The following is a 24,621-nucleotide window of genomic DNA, read 5'->3' on the forward strand; positions in this document are numbered from 1 at the left end:
TTAAATGTTTTTTTTTAATTGATTTTATCCATACACTGAAAGTCAGTGGGGTCCAAAACAACAAACAAATTCAAATTCTTTTAATTTTTTGGTGCATGATCCCTTCAACCCTAGTGAAAAATAAACACACTAAAATGTATTTGAAATAAATTTATTTCATGCTAAGTACAGTATACTACAAATACATTTACACATTTATGTGCTTAATAAAAATACTTGTAATATACTAAACTGGTATACCTAAAGTCTGCTTAATTGGAACAACTAATTTTGTATTTAATACACTTTAATTCTGTGGAAATAGTGCTGAAGTCCAACTAATGAAATAAATGTATTCTAATGTACTATAGTCAACATCTGAAGTGGATCAAAACCTTTCATCAAAGTTGCCCTAAAACCTAAAACCAAAACTTTGAACTTTTTTGATCCGCTTCAAATGTTGAATACTGTATTTTAAATATTTTACTTCTTACTAGGGAAGTTAGGGGGGAAATGAAAAGAAACAGACAGAATATGCTCTTTTCAGGCATGATTTATTGAAAACACACCAAAGTGATATTCTACAAACCTGTATTTATCTTTAACAATAGCAATTCTCTCTTCTGGGTATTAGTAAAATTAACAATACATTCGGTCACTGTGGCATTGTTCTTGAGCGCTAGGAAAGCATTAACAACTATATAATCAAACCCTTTTAATGTGTCTATCTTTTAAAAGTTTATAATACAAGGCAAAACCCACCACCAGTCTAGACTACATTGAGAACACAGAGTGAGTGAAAGTGGGAGGAGCCAGAGAGAGGAGGTGTGTGTATGTGTGTGTGTGTGTCATAGAGACAGAGAGAGAAAGAGAAAGAGCAGTTAAGGACCAACAAAACATATAAAACACACTTATTTTCATCTAACATGGAAAAAGGTTAAGGCACATGATAGTTACAAACACATTTGCTACCAAGTTGTACACATACTGAGTTTTGATGCTTTGAATTAGTGATATCTACAATGGTAGGTTTCTCTTGAATCCATTTCAACATCCATTTTTCTATAAATATACAATCTGATGCAAATTGACACTCTGGGAACCTCTTGTACTACACGGTACCAAAATCCTTTGGTTGTTTTCTGCAAAAAAGGCAGTCAGGAACAGACAGTTAAATATTAATAATGAACATACACAAGGCTAAAGATCTCGATGTGAACGTACACAACATTTCCTGTTTAAGAATTGAATCATTACACTGTTATTTCATTATTAGGAGTCTTTGTTAAAACACTACGGGAAAAAAACCTTGCTATAGAGAGTTAGATATAAAGTCACATGACAGAAATCAGATGATAAAGCAGGTGTGTGATGCATTTCACATTATGAGGAAACTGTATGGAATAAAAACAAAACAATTTGTCGGTCTACTTGGTATGTCAGTGTTTGCCCATATTTGTATATGTATATATATAACACAGTATTTCTTTACACTGACAGTGGGAACATTTGAGTGTCCACAATGTAATATCCAAATTTCAATTACATAAAACTAAATGAATGAAAACATTACAAATTTGTCATGCTTTTTGTTATACTCAACAGATGCATTTTTGATGTGAAAGTATGGGAGCTGAAATGAAAGGAAGTATCTATCCCTGCTTCCTCTTCTGAAATGAATTCTGGTCTTTCTTTACAGTCAGATCATTTTAAACATGTTTTCCAATTGAAAAAGGAACACTGAAAAGAAATGCTTCCATTTAACAAAACAAGATGTAAAAAGTATAAAATATAAATAGACAATGACTCTACAGCCTTTAATACACATTTAACTAAAGCAATGAACTGTTTATTATATTATTAATCATTTTTATACAAACATGGCCATGCTTTATGTACGGAATACTGAATGTGCTCTGAACAAACTGTTATGGATTCACACCTATCAATGTTATAAAGATGATTGTGATGATTTTTTTTATATTTGTAACCTAATATACACTTTTATAAAACAACAAAAATATAAAATGCTTTGAAAATCTACTTTTATGACAACAGGAGCAAATTAATCCTCCTACTATCCCTCATACCACAATCTACATATTAACAAATCGATTTTTTTTCCCTCATAAACAAAGCAATAGCTGGTAAGTGCCAGTGTTACCCAGCATGCCTCTGCAGCTGGACATGTCAAAGGGAATATGGGATCAGCAGACCAAATCCAGCTGAAAGCATAGCAGCTCTCCTCCTTTCAGCTCCGCTATGAGCAGATGTCACTGTGCAGGGTAAATCCCTGCTTTTGAACAACAGTTCTCAGTGAGAAGAAACAAACACAGTGATAATATGTCTTTAAAGTTGCTTTATAAAGCCAGCACATAGAAATTGCAAAAGCGTGCAGTTCAATATAGATCCCCCCAGACTTTGTATGTGCCCCCACACCATTGTAATGAACATCAACAACAAAACAAAACAAAAAAACGTTATTTTTCTTCCTTTCACAAGTGTCCTCAACTCCTTTAGAAAACCCAAACTTTCATTAAAATGGTAAAAAAAATAAAAAAATAATCACAATTCACTGCACTTCTGGGGAAAACAAATCCACAAAACAAACAGTAATCAGGCAGAAACATACAACGAAAATAATATAGGCAGAAATTATATTTTTTGTTTTGACAAAAATAGTTTTTTCTTATTTCCTTTTACCCCTCAATCCAATTCTTTCCAATACACGTCCACGTCCACGACAGCACTTCCTGTACACTCAAATCAATCCATCATTCCGGCTCCATGACAACAAATCCTCACTTCTGGGTACACTACGTCCAGTGGGAATGTACATATGAGAAGTGGTATTTTTTCACTTGCTGAGAAATCTCAAAATATTGGCTGTTGAATGAACGAACAGTGGCTGCTCTTTTAGGCAAAAGTCTTCAGATGAGTCCACATCACGGTGAGCTCTGCGGTTAATGGCAGTGGTGACTCGTGAAATCCTTGTGTGGTAAGATGTGGCGCTGTTGCTAGCTAAGCCTGCGCGGAGACATCAGATGACATTACCAGACTTAATATGTGTTTTAATGAGAGATATTTCAATTATGTTCACAAACAAAGACATGATTACATGATTTCTAAACATGTACAAGATAATGTCTGCCAAATGAAACTGAGCATGTTAACTGAAGGATGGATGATTGTTAGGATGTTGAAACAAAATTACGTTTTTTCTATATAACTTAGCAGATTTAAATATATAGCCAAACTTAAAAGCGGATATGATATTATGTAAAAATAAAACTGTCTTCAACCAAATTTGTTTTCATGAAAGACAAACCAATAAGAGCCTCTGAAAATGATCTAATAATTCTGTTTCTATATGACTAGAATTCAACTGATGATGCTTTTCTGCCAGACAGATACAGTATGAGATGAAGAAAGCAGGGATGATGAGCAGATATTTGGCAAGCATGCGAATGAAAATAAACAGATGATGGTGATCCAAGCCCAGAGAAGTCAGCACTGCCTACGAGAACATGTAAGACACAGTGTAGCTTGATCATTTTAGTCCACTTTCCACAGAAAACAAGTCAAAACTGTTCAAAGGTTTGGGGTGCGGATTTATTTATTTTAAATAATGTTTTAGCAAATATTCAGTAAGGATGCATTAAATTGATCCAAAGTGTAAGTAATAAGATTTCTAATACTGCAAATGTTTTCTATTCGCCAAATTATGCTGAAAAAATTTATGGTTTTCAACATTGATAACAATAAGAAATTTTTCTTGAGCACCAAATCAGCATATTAGAATGATTTCTGAAGGATCATGTGACACTGAAGACTGGAGTAATGGCTGCTAAAAATGTAGCTTTGCCCATCACAAAAACAAATTAGTGTTTATAATATATTAAAAAAGATTTAAAGTTGTAATAGTATTTTAAAACTCTTCTTTAAAAAAACAATAAAAAACCCACCAAACTTTTGAACAGTAGTGTACATGCACTTAATTATGCTCCCCTTTTCAAGAAATCTGTTATCTATTCTATTCTGATTCACAATCCTCATGACGAAAATGATATTTGAAAATGATATAGATCTGAACATGCACTCATCAGATTAGTGTTTGATTCAGACGATGCACTTCTCTGGGTTAGACAGAGCAAATGATAACAAAGGGTGTGCGTTGTTTCACGAACAGGACGGGTGAGAACAAATCCACTACTATCAGACATCCAAATCAAACAAATAAAACCTACCATGCATGCATTTAGACCCAGGAGTCAACAGGCTGAGGTTTAACATCACAAGCATCCACCAGACTGACAGTTGGCCTGTTGCTCCTGATATAGTGTTTCCTATTTGTGTCATTCTGCAGCAACGGGAGAGGGTTTCAAATCAGCAAAACCAACAGTTTAAACACACAGAGAAAGGCCAGAGTTAGTCTTTGCAACGGGGGGAGCTCAAGGGGAAAATAAACAGTTTGAAAGGATAGAAGAGAGAGGTCATTGAAGTGAATTCATGCAAGATCCATTCCGAAAACAACAAACCATTGTTTGACATGATATTTAGGTAAAAAAGCGTGTTGTGCCAACAGGGACCCCTAGAGGGAGCAACTTCATTGTATTAGATGAAAAATGAACCCTTAATGTCTGCCAAATATTGTGGCAATAGAAAAGCATTAATCTGTTTGTTCGGTTGACAGTCTGACAGTCGCAGCGACAGAAATCTGAATTTGTCATGACATCTATTAAAGCGTCCGGAAAGCCTAACAAAGAAATACGGCAGGCAGCTGTTGAGATACAAAGCCCTGTCACAAAGCTGAGACAGACTACAGATGGTACAGAAATGTAGTCGTCAATAATGCAGCGCGTCCGTGAACACGCTCATCTATGAGCACAGTGTGGCCTCTCTCGAATGCAGATGCAGAAAAGTGAATCACTCTCACGCTGGGCTCTGATAACACTCATAATATGAGATGACTTCATATAAAGTCAAGAGGGAGTAAGAGAACTCAATCTACTGCTGCAGAGGCACTTGATATGCAAGTCGCCCTCTCCTACAGATGCCAGTCAGAGCGCGAAAACAGACAGCATCAGGCATTACATTAATGACTTTAAAAATCACAAAGCTGATATTTAATTATATATTTAAGCACAACATGGGGCTAACAACGGACTGTATGAGGGGAAGCCAAGTTTAAATGTACTTAATATGGACAGATATAGACTGTAATCTGAAAGTCTGCTATAATTACTGATTACATAATCAGATTCCAAAAATTAAGTAGTTGTAATTAGATTAAATTACATTTTAAAATACTTGTAATCAGACTACAGTTACTTTATTTTATAGATTAATGATTACATATTATTCACACAATAGCAATAAATTATTAATAATTTACTGATTTATTTCAATTGATGTCATTTTAATATTATTTATTTTAATATGAATTAATTAATTATTTGCTTTGAATTATATACAAAAACTTGGTTTTCTTATGAACTAATGAGTTTGGAAAGCCTTGATAATGTAATGTAATACACTTCATGTTGTTTTTGTCATGTAATTTGGAATCAGTAACGGTTTAGAATTTGTAAGTAATCCACCCAGCTCTGTTCAGTATATGCACAGTATGTGTGTGTGTGTGTGTGTATATATATATATATATATATATATATATATATATATATATATATATATATATATGGTGACCGTGATTTCACCAAGTACATGTTACTGGATCAACAACCTTGTTAGTCCTTGAACTATATATATAGACAAATTATATTATCAATGAAATTATTTGAATGGAGAGTTTGATTTAAAAATGTACTTTTTTAATTAAATATTTATTTAATTAAATATAGATTTTTTATATAGATTCAACGTTTTATTGACACTATTCAGTACTAAATAAAAAGAAATTTTTTCTTGACTGTCTGCCATCTTGGATGAAATTTTATATTATTGCATAATATTTCTATGGTACCTGCTGTTTTTAACTTCCATCATACTGGGGTCATCTATGATGCCATAAAATCAGTATTGCCATGTCCACCAATTATAAGCGACTTTACGATCTTTTTTCATTAGGCTGCTTTTAAATATGGACAGTCATGGGTCACGTTTCCAATGCATGAAAACCAGCTTTGGTTTTGTTTTGGTGAAGAAAATTGCTTATTTTGGCTTAGATTGCTTATTGTTCCTTTCACTAATTAGACAACTCACCACTTCACCGTGGCTCCAACACAAAATCACTGTTAATATATCATTTCTCTTTCTGCTGCAAAACTGCAGCGCTGGTGCCTGAAGCAGCTAATGAGACAGTGAGGATATTACCCACTACCACAGACAGCACTGTCACGCAGTGTGCCTTCTCAGATTAAACAGATGTAGAAACGTGTCTCGCTTCTGACACTTCTGCTCTGACCTTTAACGGCTCCCGCTCCTGCAGATCTGATGAACCGTCGCTGCTCTTGTACTTGGAGTCTTTGTCTCTCTGGTCAATCGTCGAATAGCCATCTAATGAGAGGGAAAGAAAGCAGAAAAGCTCTGTTATCATGATCGGTGTGTCAGCACCCTCAGCATAGCTCTTCAAACAAGCAGCGACAGATCCCTCAACCTTCAGCTGGGCGCATCCCGTACGTGCTGCGTTCACAGATGTTCTCGTGATGTGTGTGATTACTGTGCGGGTTTTGTGTTTGTGTGCATGCGGGCCGTGTGTATGAGCCGTCCCCCATGGGCATCGCATTTCATCACTTCCTTCTACCCACTCAAGCAGCACCCCATCCTCAGCCTCTGTCCAATTATTGTCAGTCAGGCTTGGAAAGGATGCTGCTTCAGTGGAGAAGATCAGAGAGACGGCACCATAATGAAGAGGTTGTACTCTGTAGCGAAAAAGCAGCTGTGCTTCTGTTCAAATTTTCATTGGCCCAAAACACACCAAACACAACAACACTACAAACATCTTATTAAAAGAGGGGTATTGCAGACAGCTTGGGAATAAAACTCTTCAAGGAAAAAGAAAGGCAGTTCAAATTCAATTACTTTTAAAACTAATCACAACATTGCTTGGGAGGAATTTTAGGGGGAATGCAATTAGAGGGATTATGGTTCTGCATCCTTACAAAACCACATAAGTCTGTAGGGTTTTTTTTTTTTTTTTTGAGGGCATGCCGACATTGTCTTACCTGGACCGAGTTCGTCCATAGGTATCATATCCCCTCCGCTACACCCTCTGTTGCCTGCAAAGCATTTTACAGGCTGGATTCTTCATGCCACTAATACTCACGATCACTTTTAGAATGTCAATTTAAGTATAAAATCTAGAAATGTTGAAAAAGTAGTTTAAACACATAATTCTCTGTGAAATCCTAAACTATCCACTATTCTGAAGCGAGAGACACCAATCAGATAAGACACAGGAAGTGAGAACAGTGGCAGTCTGACTCAAGTAACCACCCACTGCCATAAAGCACAAGAATGACTATCAAATTAGTCATATTACACTCTGAGTCAATTTATGTATTACTATACACTATCGTTCAAAAGTTTGGGGTCAGTACGATTTAAAAAAAAAAAAAAAATTCCACATAAAATTTTAAGCAACATAACCGTTTTCAAATGTGATAAAAATAAATGTTTTTTGAGCACCAAATCAGCATATCAGAATGATTTCAGAAAGAAGATGCAACAGTGAAGACTGGAGGAATGGCTATTGCAAATTCAGCTTTGCATTTTAAAATATATTACAATAGAAAATAGTTATTTTACAATGTAATATAATTTTTTTAAACTATATTTACATGCAATATAGACTTTTACTGTATTTCAGAATAAATAAATGCATTCTTGATAAGCATAAGAGACTTTCAAAAACATTACCATCCATTAATTTTTTAATTGTAATGCATATTTAAATACATTAAAGAATACATTTCAAACATAATATAATGATCTTAAGTTAAATGTTTTATATGTTATTGTTGTGCTGATTCAGTAATATCCATCACAATAGTTCACGCATGAGTAGTTTATAGTGGTTAATTTGGTTATATTGCAGCTATAGAGAAAATGAGTGAGAAAAATGCTACTGAAAAGGTGGGCGGTCACTCTTGTGCTCTGTTCTTCACAGAAAGGCAAGCAAGCAAGGAATGGCATGGGACTGATGGAAGTGATCAAATGTATCACTGTCATGAGCATCCATGCTAACAGCAGTAATAAAATCTTTAAAAAAAAAAGCCAAAGCTGTCATGCTAACTCCTCTCTCAATGAGATGTGCCCTGGGTGGACAGATGGTGCTTTTTATTGCAGCACTGCAGTAATTTACCATCATTTTACTTGAGAGTGAATGAATAATGAGCTCCTACACTGAGGCCCATTAATCTGCTGTCTGATCCTCATAAATCATTCTGTATCATATGAACTGCTCAAATGACCGATTAAAGCACAAGAGATGCGGCAGCTGCACACACCAGCTGAGCAGCGGAGGTGAGAGATCAAGCATTGTGCCACGTGTTAAAACACAGAAAGTAGTAGAGTTCACAAGATATGCTCGCTCAGGTGCACCTCGCTCAGTCTGCTCCCCTGAGCACCCAGATTTGCTGTTATCAGGGTCTGTAAAGTCTCTGTTTGGGGTCTTACACTAACCTTGGTTCTTCTCCATCAAGGGGAGTGTAGTATCATCGTAGCCAGGCTTGCAACTCTTGGATCCTTTGGGAGTTCCAGTTGCTATCGGCTAAGAAGAATCAAGAAGAGAATGTTTCAGAAACACGGGCCAGAATGACAAACCTTCACAAAAAACAGTTACAATAGAACTTTCTGAGTGAACCTCACAGAAACCGTCAAGAAATGTCTGAATCATATTTCACTTTCTTACGAAAACGGTATTGTGCATCAAGGAAATGAGATCTATTGTTTCGACCTATTGTTTTTCCTGTAATATAACTTTATAACATATTTGTTTTATATATATATATTATATTATATACTTGTATATTATATTTATTCATTACACACAGTCTGATATATTTCAAATGTTTATTTCTTTTCATTTTGATGTTTATAACTGACAACTAAGGAAAATCCCAAATTCAGAATCTCAGAAAATTTGAATATTGTGAAATGGTTCAATATTGAAGACACCTGGTGCCACACTCTAATCAGTTAATTAACTCAAAACACCTGCAAAGCCTTTAAATGGTCTCTCAGTCTAGTTCTGTAGGCTACACAATCATGGGGAAGACTGCTGACTTGACAGTTGTTCAAAAGACGACCATTGACACCTTGCACAAGGAGGGCAAGACACAAAAGGTTATTGCGAAAGAGGCTGGCTGTTCACAGAGCTCTGTGTCCATGCACATTAACAGAGAGGCGAAGGGAAGGAAAAGATGTGATAGAAAAAAGTGTACAAGCAATAGGGATAACCGCACCCTGGAGAGGATTGTGAAACAAAACCCATTCAAAAAATGTGGGGGAGATTCACAAAGAGTGGACTGCAGCTGGAGTCAGTGCTTCAAGAACCACTACACAAAGACATATGCAAGACATGGGTTTCAGCTGTTGCATTCCTTGTGTCAAGCCACTCTTGAACAACAGACAGCGTCAGAAGTGTCTCGCTTCAAAAAGGACTGGACTGCTGCTGAGTGGTCCAAAGTTATGTGCTCTGATGAAAGTAAATTTTGCATTTCCTTTGGATATCAGGGTCCCAGAGTCTGCAGGAAGAGAGGAGAGGCACACAATCCACGTTTCTTGAGGTCCAGTGTAAAGTTTCCACAGTCAGTGATGGTTTTCGGTGCCATGTCATCTGCTGGTGTTGGTCCACTGTGTTTTCTGAGGTCCAAGGTCAACACAGCCGTATACCAGGAAGTTTTAGAGCACTTCATGCTTCCTGCTGCCGACCAACTTTATGGAGATGCAGATTTCATTTTCCAACAGGACTTGGCACCTGCACACAGTGCCAAAGCTTCCAGTACCTGGTTTAAGGACCATGGTATCCCTGTTCTTAATTGGCCAGCAAACTCGCCTGACCTTAACTTAAGAAAATCTATGGGGTATTGGGAAGAGGAAGATGCGATATGCCAGACCCAACAATGCAGAAGAGCTGAAGGCCACTATCAGAGCAACCTGGGCTCTCATAACACCTGAGCAGTGCCACAGACTGATCGACTCCATGCCACGCCGCATTGCTGCAGTAATTCAGGCAAAAGGAGCCCCAACTAAGTATTGAGTGCTGTACATGCTCATTTTTACACTTTTTAGTTGGCCAAGATTTCTAAAAATCATTTCTTAGTATTGGTCTTAATTTATATTCTAATTTTCTGAGGTACTGAATTTGGGATTTTACTTAGTTGTCAGTTATAATCATCAAAATTAAAAGAAATAAACATTTGAAATATATCAGTCTGTGTTAGTTTAAAAAGATTTTAATATACTGTAAGTTAGTGCTGGTTCAAGACTGTTTTCTCCTCTTTTTAGTTTATTTGCCTTTTTTAGCTACTGTTAGACTCTCTCCATAGCATTTTAAAGTGGCTGTTTCTCAAAATAATTCAAATAGATCACATATTTGACCATCAGCTTCGTGACAGGAACAGCTCGTGCAAATCTTATCACTCTTCTCGAGTTGATTTGAGGTTTCCATTAACCATTGTATAAATATTGGGTGGGGGAGGGTGGGTGGGTTACACCCCACATCCCCCCACAAACTACGCCCCTGGTGTCCAGACAGGAATATATTACATTAATGAGAAGGAGTGTTTTTTTTTAATAAGAATTTTGGGAGGATGATTCTGCTAGATTTTCATGAAAATAACACTCTATTAATGTTCCATTTTCACTATGCAAATACTTTCTTATTAATTTCTTTACATTTTGAAGTGAAGTGTGACCCAGACATTTCTTCACGAGATTTACCCTTCTCCACTTTAGAATTTGGTATAAGAATAACTGAGAAATCAGAGTGTTTGTGTGTGTTTATGCTTCGGTCTACCTGGAAGTGTGTTTTATTCCAGCCATCCTTGGTCAGGCCGTTTCTCAGCTCCTTATAGCTCCAAACCGTCTGTAGTACATGGGAAGCAGCTTTGGTCTCCCTTGCTGACTGGCTGCAATACATAAACATGGAGGGAAAGAGAGTTGAAATCTAGAACCCAGTGGAATAACTCTCAAATTCAAAGTCATCCCAGCATCGCAGAGTCACTTTGGCTCCAATCTCCAACCCATGTGGCCATAGATTTCTCTCTTTTCACTTCATTAGCTTTTTCTGTGATCCTCACTTAATTACCAGGATCCTACGACTTCAAAGCCGCATGTCCAGAGTCAGAGACGGATAGAGAGAGGCCGTGTAGGCACTCTCCAGTCTAGCATGTACTCTTTAAAAAGTTAATCTCTCACAATCAATATTTAGTTTTGGGTAAAATCATGCTCAAGCTGAAATGGTATAAATGTTTTTCACATGCATATATTAAATATGACATGTGTGGTGATAAAAATAAGACACATCAAAGAGCAGCAACTCTTGTGGCTGTTTTTCTCTGCGAGTCGAGGAGGGCCCAAACTAACATAAGATGTTTACACAGATCAAAAAAACCTTGTTGGTATACATACAGAACTAAGTGAGCCTTAAGAAATCATAACTGGTTGAAGTGAAAGTACTGTAGATAGTTGGCTTGATTTATAAAACAATTATAACATAGAAAGATGAAAATAGAGTTTAAAGGGATAGTTCATTCAAAATGAAAATTCTGTCATTAATTACTCACCCTCAGGACATTCCAAACCTGTAAGACTTTTGTTCATTTTCGGAATACTTTTGATGAAATCCAAGAACTTTCTGATCCTCCATAGACAGCAACGCAACTTCCATGTTTAAGGCCCAGAAAGGTAGCAGGGACATGGGTAAAAAATGAAGACCTTGTTTTTGTTTTCTTTCCATTAAAAAAATATTATTGTAGCTTCAAAACATTACGGTTGAACCACTGATGTCACATGGACTATTTTAAAAATGTCCTTACAACTTTTCTGTGCCTTGAACGTGGTAGTTGCATTGCTGTCTATGCAGGGTCAGAAAGCGCTCGGATTTCATCAAAAATCTCTTAATTTGTGTTCTGAAGATGAATGAAGGTCTTAGGGGTTTGGAACGACATGAGGGTGAGTAATTAGTGACAGAATTTAAATTTTTGGGTGAACTATCCCTTTAAAATGTTAAAGCTTTTTTGATTTAATATTCTAGTTTCTTAAAACATCTGATTTGAGCAGAAATCAGAAACTTGCAATGTGAATATAGCTTAACTCTGATCAAAGAGAAGACCACATATTGTGTCACTAGCATAATCTTGGTCTGTTCTTTGTTTCCTTCTTACCTGGTCCTGTTGATGGCAACTAGTTTGTCGATTGCTTGAGCAGTAATGAGAGAGCGGGCGTTCTCAGAGCTGTCAGTGATGATTTCATGGATGGTGTTGAGGATGGCCACCACTGTGTCCTCCTCCAGGTTCTTGGCTGGCCGCTGCTGTCCGCTGGGCAAGTTGCTGACCAAGTCCCTCATGGCGTAACTCCCTGAGGATGATAATATAAAAGGATGAAAGATTCAGCTCTGAAAGCTCAAACAGAATACAATTGTGCCAAACCAATTTACATATTAAAGGGATAGTTCCCCCAAATATACTCAAGCTCATGCTGTTCCAAACCCATAAGACATTCGTTCATCTTCGGAACACAAATTAAGATATTTTTGATGGAATCCAAGAGCTTTCTGATCCTGCATAGATAGCAAGGGTCCTACCATGTTCAAGGCCAAAAAGGCAGTAAAAACATTGTTAAAATAGTCTATGTGACATCAGTGGTTCAACTGTAATTTTTTGAAGCTACGAGAATACTTTTTGTGTTGAAGATGAACAAAGGTCTTACAAGTAATTAATGACAGAATTTTCATTTTTCGGTTCATTAACATTTAATATTGTGGGTAAAAATCAAATAAATAAAAAAACATGAAGTTAAAAAAAAATTGACAAAATGTTTATAATGGCCAATAAACTATTTTAAAGTGTATTAAAATGGAAAACAATAATTTTACATAGTTAATATATTTCACAATAATACTGTTTTTACTGTATGTTTAGTAATACAAAAAATACAGCCTTTCTTTCAAAAAGATTACAAAATCTTGTTGACTTTTCTTAGCAAAACTTATAAGGAAGAAATACTGAGTGCACCTTTATATAAGTATTATGGAAATATGTTTTTTAACATTATGGGTACTAATGATCCATAAATACTGCTCTTGCCTATCAGGTCTTTGTTGCGGCGGTCGATGGACAGGTTCCTCAGAGCGATGGCCACAGCTCGCACCACCTTGTCCGAGTCCGAGCGCAAGAGCTCGACGAGGATTGGCAGCCCTTTCTCCTTACGCACTGTCGCCCGGATATAGTTCGACCACTGCAGAAATGAGAGGAACAGACTGTACTAAGCCAGTGATTCTGACATTTTTCCACTGCATTCATTTCATGAGGTCAACTTATGCTCAGCCAGATATGCAGCTCTGGAATCTTCCAGAACAGCAATATGCCTGTCTGAGTATGTGCGTGAGAAAAAGCTCCTCTATTCTGAGAAACTGCAATCCAGTAAATAGCCATTTGTCCCTGTTAGACTTGTGTGCATTTGTCACTCCAACCCCATGAATCACAAAACCTTTATGTGACACAAGACATCTCTATTCTTCAGCCAGTGCCCCTGAGACAGTAATTAAGTTATTGCAATGCCACACTATGGCCACTAGGAGATGGTAGTGAGCCTAGAAACGCATTTGCCCAAAAAAAGTAGGAAAGAGAATAAATTAATAACTAAAAGTTCTCAAATCCTCTTATAGAGCACAGACGTGACATGCCCGTCTCCCTACAGCAGGGGTTTGTGATGTGCTGGGGCCTCGTGTGTCACCAGGCATAGAGATGAGGCAGGTCTGAAATGGTGTAACCACACAAAGAGGCTTGGAGCTTATGCATGACTGCACTTCAGGTCCGACATGGAGAAAGAAGCAGGGTCAGGGCAGTGCAGTTTAATGGGATTTACTCTTGCAATGGTTGTATAGGGAGATGTGTTTATTAGGAACATTTCCTCTTGACTTCTGCCTCAAGAGAGAAGAGAGCGCCACACGATACTGTGGCACAGATACTCGTAATTAAGTATTGACTAGGAATGTGTTCAAGGTGCACTTCAAGGAGACAAAAACAAAACATTACAAATGAAGCTTTATGGATTTGTATAATGTACTCTAGCAGACCAATCAGAGTTCGGTGGTGTGATGGTTGAATGGGCTGTCTTTGTTTGAAATAGACTTATGTTAGTTCACACAACCATTGATTCATCTTTTGTCATTAAAGTGATGTCATTGGTAGCTGGCGATGTGAATTTCAACTTCATTTATGTAGCTTTGAACTCATTCTTTTAGCCATTTTGAGAGAATGAATAGCCAGTGCTTGGAGAACAATTATTATTGCTTAATCTACCTTCACAGGACTGTTGTCAACAGAGAAAATGAGACCTTTTTTAGGATTTCAGCAGGGCAGTAATAAATCAGACATAAATTTAAATCAGTTCTTCATTTAAAGTACAATTGCATGAAAAAGATTTTTTTTAGAAAGAAATTCAAACTTTATTCAGCAAGAATGCATTAAATTGATGAAAAGTGACAGTAAAGACTTTCACATTGTTTCAAGAATGTATTACAGTTTCCACAAAAATAATATAACATAAATAATAAATGATTCTTGAGCACTAAATCAGCATATTAAAATTATTTCTAAAGGATTATATGTAAATTACATTTTAAAATATATTAAAGTTATTTTAAATAGAAAAAAATTTCACTATTTCATATTACTGCCTTTTATATTAGTGCAGCCTTGGTGAGTATAAGAGGTTTCTTGTACAAAAACATAAAAAATGAAAATCTTACAGACCCAACCTTTTGAATGGTAGTGTATACCACAAAAAGTCAATAAAATCACAATAAAAAAAACTACTAATTCATAAATTTATATAAAGAATCACATGGACAGAAAACAAGACGAGCGATGCCATCTTGACAACGGCTCTAATTACTGTATGTTTTATTTCTATATTTTGATGTCCATTTGCATAAGCAGAAGAACAGAATACACTATCCTGAATCTCTAATGGAAACAAATAATCATGAATATAATTCTGATCTGGGATTGTTTGTTTAAACGGATCTAAATAAGAATCAGTTTCCAATTCCTGGTGCTTCCAAATTTCTCATGTGGAGGAAAATTCTGAGAAGACACTTACTGTCCACTGTCCAGCGCTGAGGTTCTGCAGAGCCCCGGCTGCTGCTTCTAGCGTGTTAAAGTTCTGGCTTTCTGTAAGCAGGGACAGGTAGAGTCTGACCACCTCTGGCTGATACAGTAACTCAAAACCTGCACACATATATGACAAATAAACAAGAGAATTACACATAAAACACTGTTAAACAAAGTAGACACATACAGATTAGCTATGGGGTGGTAAAAATTTATTGAATCTCCTCAGCGTTGAGATGCACCTGGCAAAATGAAAAGTGGACAAAATAACAGGGTAGGACAAATGCATCATTATTATTAGAAATAGAGACAATAACAGCAGCCCAATCTCAGGCAGTGAAATCAGGGAGTCTTTCATTAGACATGACTTGAGGAAGAAGCTCCTTCTTGCTGATTCAGGGTCAGGTCCTCCAACACAAAATACAAAGACATTCTGAGAATACCCAGTTAGGTTGGAGACATTTGCAGCAATAGTAGGAAGTGGATAATTAGCTTCCTCCTGCCTAAATGCTAAATGATGCCAGCAGACATACGAATCACTGTATGCTACTCCCGGGATGTGACTTTTTGTGTGTGTGTCCCACATTTTCAAACATAAGACGTGGCTCTAAGAATTGCAAGACAAATTCCACTGATCTAACAAACACAGACAGAGAAAGCACTGTGTATTACAGTGGTTCTCAATTGGTTTTGCTTTAGGAACAGATTTTATAAACCCAGTAGTGACTCAAAACAGTACCACAATTGTTTTTTTTTTTTGAAGATGAGGTCATCACACAATCTGACAATGTTCACACTGGCCTAATTTTACAATTTTACCAAGTGCAAAAATAATATGTATTTTTGTACTAAAATACATTCTATTCTATTCTAAAATGATCTCAAACTAATTTGTACATTTGCATTCACATTGCGATAAATAAAATAATCTGGGCTATTTTTAAAGACACTCAAATTTAAATTAAAAAATTTAAATTCTGTCATCATTTACTCTCACATTGTTCCAAACCAGTATGAATTAATTTATTCTGTGAAACACAATCAACATATTATTAACTGTTTCTGTCCATACAAGTCAACACAATCCAAAACAACACTGAATGCCAATGCCACTGAGTTACACTCTATGGACAACAGAAACACTGAGACATCTTACAATTTTTAATTTTAATTGTGTTCCAATTAATACAGTTTTGGAATGACATGATGTGGAGTAAACGATGACAGAATTTTCATTCTGGTGTGAACTACCCCTTTCAAATCAATTAATATCCACTGAAAGTTTCAACTTTTGAGTTCTGTAAATTCCTGTCTGGGTCTGAGGGTAACCATTTAGTTCAAGTCTTCTACTGTGCAACCACCGCACATCCATCATGTTCAATTGAACTCTCTTCACGACTTGACCTGGGCAAGCATTTAGCCAAGACTGAGCATGACGGATGTGAGGTGGTTCAACAGGCTGCCTTCTTTTTCACTGCCACCACGTCAAGATCGAGGAGTCTGGAGAAGTTCAGAGGAACCTGAGCAATGATATTCATACAGCAGCAAAACTGCAACAAGGTGTTATTCGGTAACATGTCTGAAATGAGTTTGCACTGTGGTAGAGAGCAGAAAAAGATGGAAGGGCTCCCACACTAATGCTTGTTTGCTGGTGTGTGACTGCATTAGAAAACTGCCTGGCCCATCTGCACTTTCTAAATGTGCACCTAACACCTATAATTTAGAGAGGGAAGAGTGGCCTTCAGGATGTGGGCTGCTCACTACACATTTTTATTTCTGTCTGACTGATGGTTTGAGTGAAAGATCTGTCCTCGACTATTTATTTTATTTTATTTTATTTATTTTTTTTCGCAGTTTCCACACATTCACAACCTCAATTACCATTTAAGGCTATTTTAAGTCTTTCTCCTCCCTATGCTTTAAAATACTTCTTGAGTACGTTACTATGCTAAAAGACATCAGAGCAGCCTTAGAGAGCGAGTGTATGTACAGATTACCTAATGCATGTGCTCACTTCAGTGTTATGCTTTTTTACACAGAGCTAAGTGGAAAGTCATGAGTCATAGTCATTCAGATACAGAGGTATATTCTTTCTTTGACAATAATAGCACCCCCTAATCAGTCAACATTGAAAAACGAAATGATTTATATTGTGGAAAGATGACTGCCTGCTAGTTTAGCTTGAACTCAAACCAGTTAATACACACCAAATCAGCTTTCTATCTTGTGGAGAAACGGTTGACAGATTTATCACCACAAATGAAGGTTGTTCTCCTCGTATGACTGACGCTGGTGTTAAACCCTACTGCAAACTTTGCGTCGTATTAATGACAGCACTTTGATTTCTGGGAGTCTGTAAGTTCACATTCTTGTGCAATTCTTGGAGGCCAGATTTGCCCCTGAGCAGTAGTTATGAAACAGCTCATTTTAAGTTGTGATTAGGGATAAGTTACCAAAATGTCAAAATCTTTCAGAGAGAGATAAAAACATCTCATTCCTGCTGGGATCCGATGTCCATTTCTTTAAACAAAGCAAGAACCGCGCTGTACTGTTAAATACATGAAATGAGCGGTCATACACATAAATGTCAAAGCCACTGTAAAAACATCCACACGTCACCCCTGGTGCCTTATTATATGAATGTAATTTGCAATTCCAAGTGACAAAGGGGAGGAATAATGAGCAGGATTCAGAGAGACATGCTCTTGCTTTTGTAGTGCTACTCTCTTTTAGTAGGTCAACTAAAATTAGTAAGTGACACTAAGAAACTATCAATGCAGCCCAGCTAAAAATAAAAACTTCTTTTAAAGTTACAAAGGAACAACCTGTAGTACCATTAGTAGAACGTTCTGATTATCAAAGAAAAACCTTCTCAAAACATTTAAAACCACAACTTTTAGGAATAATATCTGGAGAAACATTTTTTAAACAAAATTACTATGCAACAACAACTAAATTACCACATAACTGGCTCAAATCAGTGTTGTTATTGTTAAAACTATAAAAAAAAATTATTAACTGAAATAAAAATTAATATTAGATTACAAACTCAAACATTTTATTTCAGTTAGTATTTCAATTCTAATTCTGGTAACACTTTAGTGTAGTAGTGACCAATTCGCACTACTAATGAGTTGCTTATGAGTTGCTTGAGTTGGTGGGGAAGTCGTGGCCTAATGGTGTTTGACTCCTAACCCTAAGGTTGTGTGTGCACTTTGGATGGGTTAAATGCAGAGCACGAATTCTGAGTATGGGTCACCATACTCGGCTGTATGTCACGTCACTTGTCATGTCACTTATTAACATTAATAACATATTGGCTGTTTATTAGTACTAATAAAGCACATATTCTGCATGACCATATTCTACATCCTTAATACAAACCAATACCTAAATTTAACAACTACCTTACTAATAAATAAGCAGCAAATTAGAAGTTTATTGAGGCAAAACTCATAGTTAATGCGTTGTTAATAGCAAGAATTGGACTTTAAAATAAAATGTGACCCTAAATTTTAAGTGCTAAAATAACCTAAACTGTGAAAGTCAAAGAGAAATAAAAATTAAATAGAAATATAAAACTAACCAAACAAAAAAGACAACAGCACTAAAATAAATAAAAATAATATATATTTTTAAATATGTTTAAATAAATAATAAATATTATTTATTTATTTAAAATTTTATAATAAAATAAAAAATAATCATATTTAATAAATAATATACATATTTTTATATAAAAATAAATGATATAATAATAATAATAATAATAATAATAATAATAAAAATAATAATTAAACTAATAAATAAAAAAGCTTCAATAAAATCATAAAAGTTGTAAAATATAATAAAATTATTGTTGCTGGAGATACAAAATTGGTCATCTCGGTTATACTGCTCCGGAAAAATCATTTTAGGCTTCTTGATTTACAAAGAAAAGTATGTATACTTGAATTTGTGAATACAAATGATGAGAAAGAAAGAATGGATTCTCCCCTGAAGAGTCTCCAGAGGGAAAATGACTCATGTCCATTCAACTCCAAGCAGGCCTGAATGACAGTCTACCTTTGGAACAGACTCTGCACTTACTCTTTACGTGATGCTTTGTGAGTTGAATTCACAAAGTGGCAGGAACTTCAAATGCCAAAAGGAAGGTGGTAATGGCTTACAGTCAACATCACAGCATCCGTGCTCGTATGGGCTGCCCGCAGAGACAGGAAGTAGGGTAGTCTGCAGGGAATAGGATGCACCAACAAAGCACCTTTCTTTTCTTTCTCATTCTGAACCCCTTATCCCTCCACAGGCCACTGAAACAGAATGGGCAAGCCTGTCGAATATTTGATTTTCTCTGGAAATGTTTCTTTATAGATTGAAAGTCTCTGGCTAGCTCTTCAAATGCTCTGGTTCTTCCTAAAAATGGTATCTCCCTCTCTCCCCTGTGCTCTGGCTGGCTAAGTCCCACTGTGACGTCCCATAGCAGATCCTGGCTGCTGAGACCAGCTTGTCACCGCTCACCCAAGGAGGTCTTTTTGATTTCTACTAGCCCTCAATGGCTGGTATTATGTTGAACGCCAGCCTTCAAATCACCCTTCCTAACAAGAGATTTTCCCTCTCTATTCATCCACTTGCTGCACCCCATCCTTCAACTGAAAAAACTTTTCAGTTTAATTACTTTTCTATGCAAATAATATTGAGACTGTAGTGTTGAACTAGAAATACTATTTATTTCTCCATACTAATTATTTCATACTATACTAATTATTTCTCCAGGTTTGTGTGGGTTTTAAACACAGTGGGCGGTGACTGGGTGAAGGGGATGTTTATTTGAGGCACAAACATGTTCCGAGAGATGCATTGAGATATCAGTGCGAGAGAGAGGAAACTGAATTGCGTTATTGAATTACTAAAGATCTAGAGGTCAGATAAAGTCCAGAATTATCCCTGCATCTTTTTAAAAGAATACTACCAGTTGAATAGCCCAGGGTTGAGGTGTGTAATTGAGTGAGTATTGAAGAGGTAGGAGGAGATGAGGAAATAAGCAACTCTGTGTATAAAATTCAACTGTGGAATTGAAGCAGGCAGAGATGAACATAGACCAGCACTTCAAAACCACCATCGCTTCAGTCACCTAGGCAACCAACCGTCCGACCACACCAGCAAATCTATTCATTAATAGACTTTTAAGAAAGAGAGAGAGAGAGTAAAAAGGAGAGAGACAAACATCTCTAGGTGACAAAAGACTATAATATGCTATATAAATGCTTCATTTAGCTCTGATTCAAACCTACAAAGCTGCCTACCCAGACAGCATCTTAAGGTTTCAGAGGATGGATCTGGATGTGAAGCCTGTTCAAATAAATCATCCAAAAAAAAAAAAAAAATGCTTAGCCTACTATAGACACTACTGTTCAAAAATTTGTAGGTTGGTATGATTTTTTAATGTCTTTGTAGGTCTTATATGCTCACCAAGGCTGCATTTACTTGACTCAATAGTAATACTGTGAAATATTATTACAATTTAAAAGAACTGTTTTATTTTGATATATTTTACAATGTAATTTAAACCTGTGATAGCAAAGCTGAATTTTCAGCAGCCATTACTCCAGTGTCACATGATCCTTCAGAATAGAATAAAAAAAACAGCATTTATTTGAAATATATTTTGTAACTTTGTACAATGTCTTTACTGTCAACTTTTGATCAATGAATGCGTCCTTGGTGAAAAAAAGAAAAAAAATATTAATTTAAAAGTAAATTCTTCACTGACCCCAAACTTGCTGCCTAGAAACCAGCTGCCTATGTAGGCTGAAAATGGCAAGGCAGCTCTCTAGGTTTTGAATCAAACTGTTTTGTTTCTGTCTAGGCTAAATTGAGAGGCTAAAAACGTGAGGGCTGTGCCATAGCATCCTCGAAAAATAAAACACTCTATGGACAAACAAAACCTAATTTGGTATTGCACAGGATACATCTTTGGAGAAAGAATAAGAGCAGATGAAGCCTGCCCATTTAATTTAACAAATAAGGGGCCGTCTCTTTGTAGGTCTTATATGCTCACCAAGGCTGCATTTACTTGACTCAATAGTAATACTGTGAAATATTATTACAATTTAAAAGAACTGTTTTATATTTTGATATATTTTACAATGTAATTTACACCTGTGATAGCAAAGCTGAATTTTCAGCAGCCATTACTCCAGTGTCACATGATCCTTCAGAATAGAATAAAAAAAACAGCATTTATTTGAAATATATTTTGTAACTTTGTAAAATGTCTTTACTGTCACTTTTGATCAACTGAATGCGTCCTTGGTGAAAAAAGAAAAAAATATTAATTTAAAAGTAAATTCTCACTGACCCCAAACTTGCTGCCTTAGAAACCAGCTGCCTATGTAGGCTGAAAATGGCAAGGCAGCTCTCTAGGTTTTGAATCAAACTGTTTTGTTTCTGTCTAGGCTAAATTGAGAGGCTAAAAACGTGAGGGCTGTGCCATAGCATCCTCGAAAAATAAAACACTCTATGGACAACAAAACCTAATTTGGTATTGCACAGGATACATCTTTGGAGCAATCTTCCACTAAAAAGAATAAGAAGATTCACCTTTAGCTCTGCCTCATTTAACTTTAACAGACACAAGGGGCGTCTCATACGATGCATTGAGAATGAAGGATGAAGGGAGCATGAGATGGCATGCAGAACATACAGCGGAAGCACTTAACATGAGCTGCACTGTGAAGTGCACTGCAATCTCACAGCACCAGTGCTATGATCTCACTACATGATAATGACACTTTAAATTCTAATGGTTAGCAACGCAAAAGTACAAATTGCTCAGTGAATACCAAGTGAATAAATCTAACAGATTAAATAGGAAGGAGGCATTATACATACTGATATCAAATCAGTCAAAGAGAGATGCCCACAGGCTAAAAGCACACGGCTGATGCACATTGTGTTTTTGAGAAAATACACAGTTTTGTCAGAATTTTTCCACTGAGAATTTTTCTATTGTCTATCTTGTCTGACAGCCATTTCACCCAGGACAGAGAGAAATATTGAGTTTCAGTGATACAAGACAAAAACCAACCATGTTGTTTGAACAATCTGTTATGAATTCTGGGGACGGCATCTGTCAGTTTTTGATGCTGTGAATGACTACACACACACACACACACTCTCTAAAACTCTATTACAAAACCTAGTGAGCTGCTTTGCTGCCTACTACTTAACACAGGGAGCTGTCTAAGGCAACATCCTAACTGTCAGAAAAGTCTCATGAGTGACCAAAGTGGAACGCGCTACATATGAAACTCCAGATGCGACAAAAATGGCACTCCACACAGGAGAATTGCAATTGATTTCAATGCAGTTTGGCATTAGCATGTTGCTAAAGGACTTAAGCATATATCAAACATATGTATTGTGTAAAATATATCATTTAACTACACTGACTATTTTGGTCACACTTTATTTTAAGGTCCAGTTCTCAATAAAATCTAACGATTAACTACAAATTTTGCCTCAATAAACTCCTAATTACTGCATTAAAGGGTCACTTCACCCCAAAATGAGAAAAAAATAGACGTTAATTTCTCACCCTCATGTCGTTTCAAACATGTGTGTGTATGTGTATATATATATACATATATATATATATATATATATATATATATATATATATATATATATATATAATTTTTTTTTTTTTTTTTTGTGAAGGATACATATTATGTGGCCTTACAATTTTGCCAAAACAAGCTATTTTAGGAGGCAGCATAATTACATTGCTTACCTTTTGGAGAAAGCTTTGGGTGTGTGCCAATGTTGCCTTAAAATGCTGATTCTGTAGGCAGCTTTCTAAACAGTTTAAATTGTGTGTGTTCACAACAGCGACAGTCTTACAAATTCCCCTCACTTTCTATTTCTTTTATGCAGTCCTCCTCCTCTAACCTTCATCTGTTTCTTCTTCAGACTCTCTGGCTGACACTCTCTCTCTTCTAGCTGCATAGTGTCTTTGTTAGGCTTGTGTGAGTCATTGCTGGGATGCCGGTAACAGATGATATGTCTGATCTGCTTTGCCTGGAGAAGGATGTCCCTTCGCAGGCCTGATGTCATATCCCATTCTTTACGACCCACCTTCCTGCCATCCCATGCTCGAGCACATGATAAATAATCACATGCTCCACATCTTTTCTTTTCTCCCTGGCTCTTCATCTCACATACACAAGTCATCCGACGCCTCATTCTTCACTGGCACAAAAAAACCTGGCTAGTGTGTGCCACAAACTATAATCTCAGGAATGAAGCCCAGTCTTCAGACAGGCTGTCTACATCCCCTCGCTCCTGCATTACGCAAATGACAGTTTTCACTTTAAAAAGTTCATTTATAAAATGGCATGTTTGCAAAACAGGAAACAATAAACGCTGGCAGCTCTTTGTGTAGATGCCACTGACGGCTTGCCTAGTAATCTGTGCCTAATTGCATTCAAGTATGTGTGCGTGTGTGTAAAGCATCTCTCTGAAAAACAGAAACATCCTCTTCTGGCTGAAAAGCAGCACACAAAGGCCCCGATGGGAGGGTAAATCTCACTCTATTCCCTCCCGGTAGTTTAATTCAGCCCTGTAATTATTGCCTAAGCCATTAGGCCAGTGAAGAATGGTTCGCTGCATCACGTACAGATGCTGGGTAATATTATGAACAAGCCCTTGCCTACTCAGCCAGTACAATAATAGAACAGCAATAGTAATAAACAGAACTATTATTAATAGGTTTTAGTAATAGACATTGAAAAACAAGTCCAAACAAATGATTTACTGATGAGGTTTTACTGTGGACAATGGCTGCTTCGGCTGGCTCATTTTCACATGAGTTGTACTTGCACCAATCACGTACCCATTAGACACTGTCTAACAAACAATAACATATGCACAATGATGCATATCACCTATTACATCCATCATTAACTTTCTGTGGCCTTCTGGCATCAAGTGCTAATTGCAAGCTCCTTCAAAAGACCTAGATGGAAACTAGAATTTCAGACTGATCTGGGATCAGATCACTGCCCAAGTCCTAAATTGGAGAGCAGTGACAGAGGATCTGCCTCCATTCGAACAATAATGCCCAGGTCCAGTGGCCCAAAAGTGGGGTGTGAAAATGAAATGCTGCTGGAAGAGCTTGAACAGATTCACCTAAATAGTATGCTAGTATGTTGGTCTGAATTCAACCAAGTTATTTTTATTCTCTCCTTAGTGAAGACCACTTTTTCCTGCACATTACTTCTCAAAAGTATTAATTTTTTTTAAAATAAAGTAATAATTTTATTCAGCAAGTATGCATTAAACT

The 24,621-nt window shown here is 36.5% G+C and overlaps 1 protein-coding gene across 13 annotated transcripts in view; it reads right to left on the reverse strand.

Moving 5' to 3' along the window:
• Nucleotides 1–514: 514 nt before the first annotated feature.
• arvcfb (ARVCF delta catenin family member b) overlaps nt 515–24,621 on the reverse strand; it is a 180,442-nt gene continuing 156,335 nt past the window's right edge. For 10 of the 13 annotated variants that reach the window (XM_042723925.1, XM_042723924.1, XM_042723926.1 and 7 more), the window contains 9 exons: nt 15,271–15,398; nt 13,251–13,401; nt 12,330–12,522; nt 10,961–11,072; nt 8,623–8,710; nt 7,164–7,217; nt 6,404–6,495; nt 4,227–4,339; nt 515–3,006 (listed from right to left, as the gene is read on the reverse strand). In XM_042723925.1, the coding sequence (XP_042579859.1) occupies nt 4,238–4,339; nt 6,404–6,495; nt 7,164–7,217; nt 8,623–8,710; nt 10,961–11,072; nt 12,330–12,522; nt 13,251–13,401; nt 15,271–15,398 (920 nt within the window). In that variant the 3' untranslated portion in view covers nt 515–3,006; nt 4,227–4,237. The remainder of the gene's footprint in view (nt 3,007–4,226; nt 4,340–6,403; nt 6,496–7,163; nt 7,218–8,622; nt 8,711–10,960; nt 11,073–12,329; nt 12,523–13,250; nt 13,402–15,270; nt 15,399–24,621) is intronic. The other 3 variants (XM_042723928.1, XM_042723927.1, XM_042723930.1) reach the window with 3 other exon arrangements.

Source organism: Cyprinus carpio, chromosome B5 (assembly GCF_018340385.1).
Source record: "Cyprinus carpio isolate SPL01 chromosome B5, ASM1834038v1, whole genome shotgun sequence".
NCBI classification, from domain to species: Eukaryota; Metazoa; Chordata; class Actinopteri; order Cypriniformes; family Cyprinidae; genus Cyprinus; species Cyprinus carpio.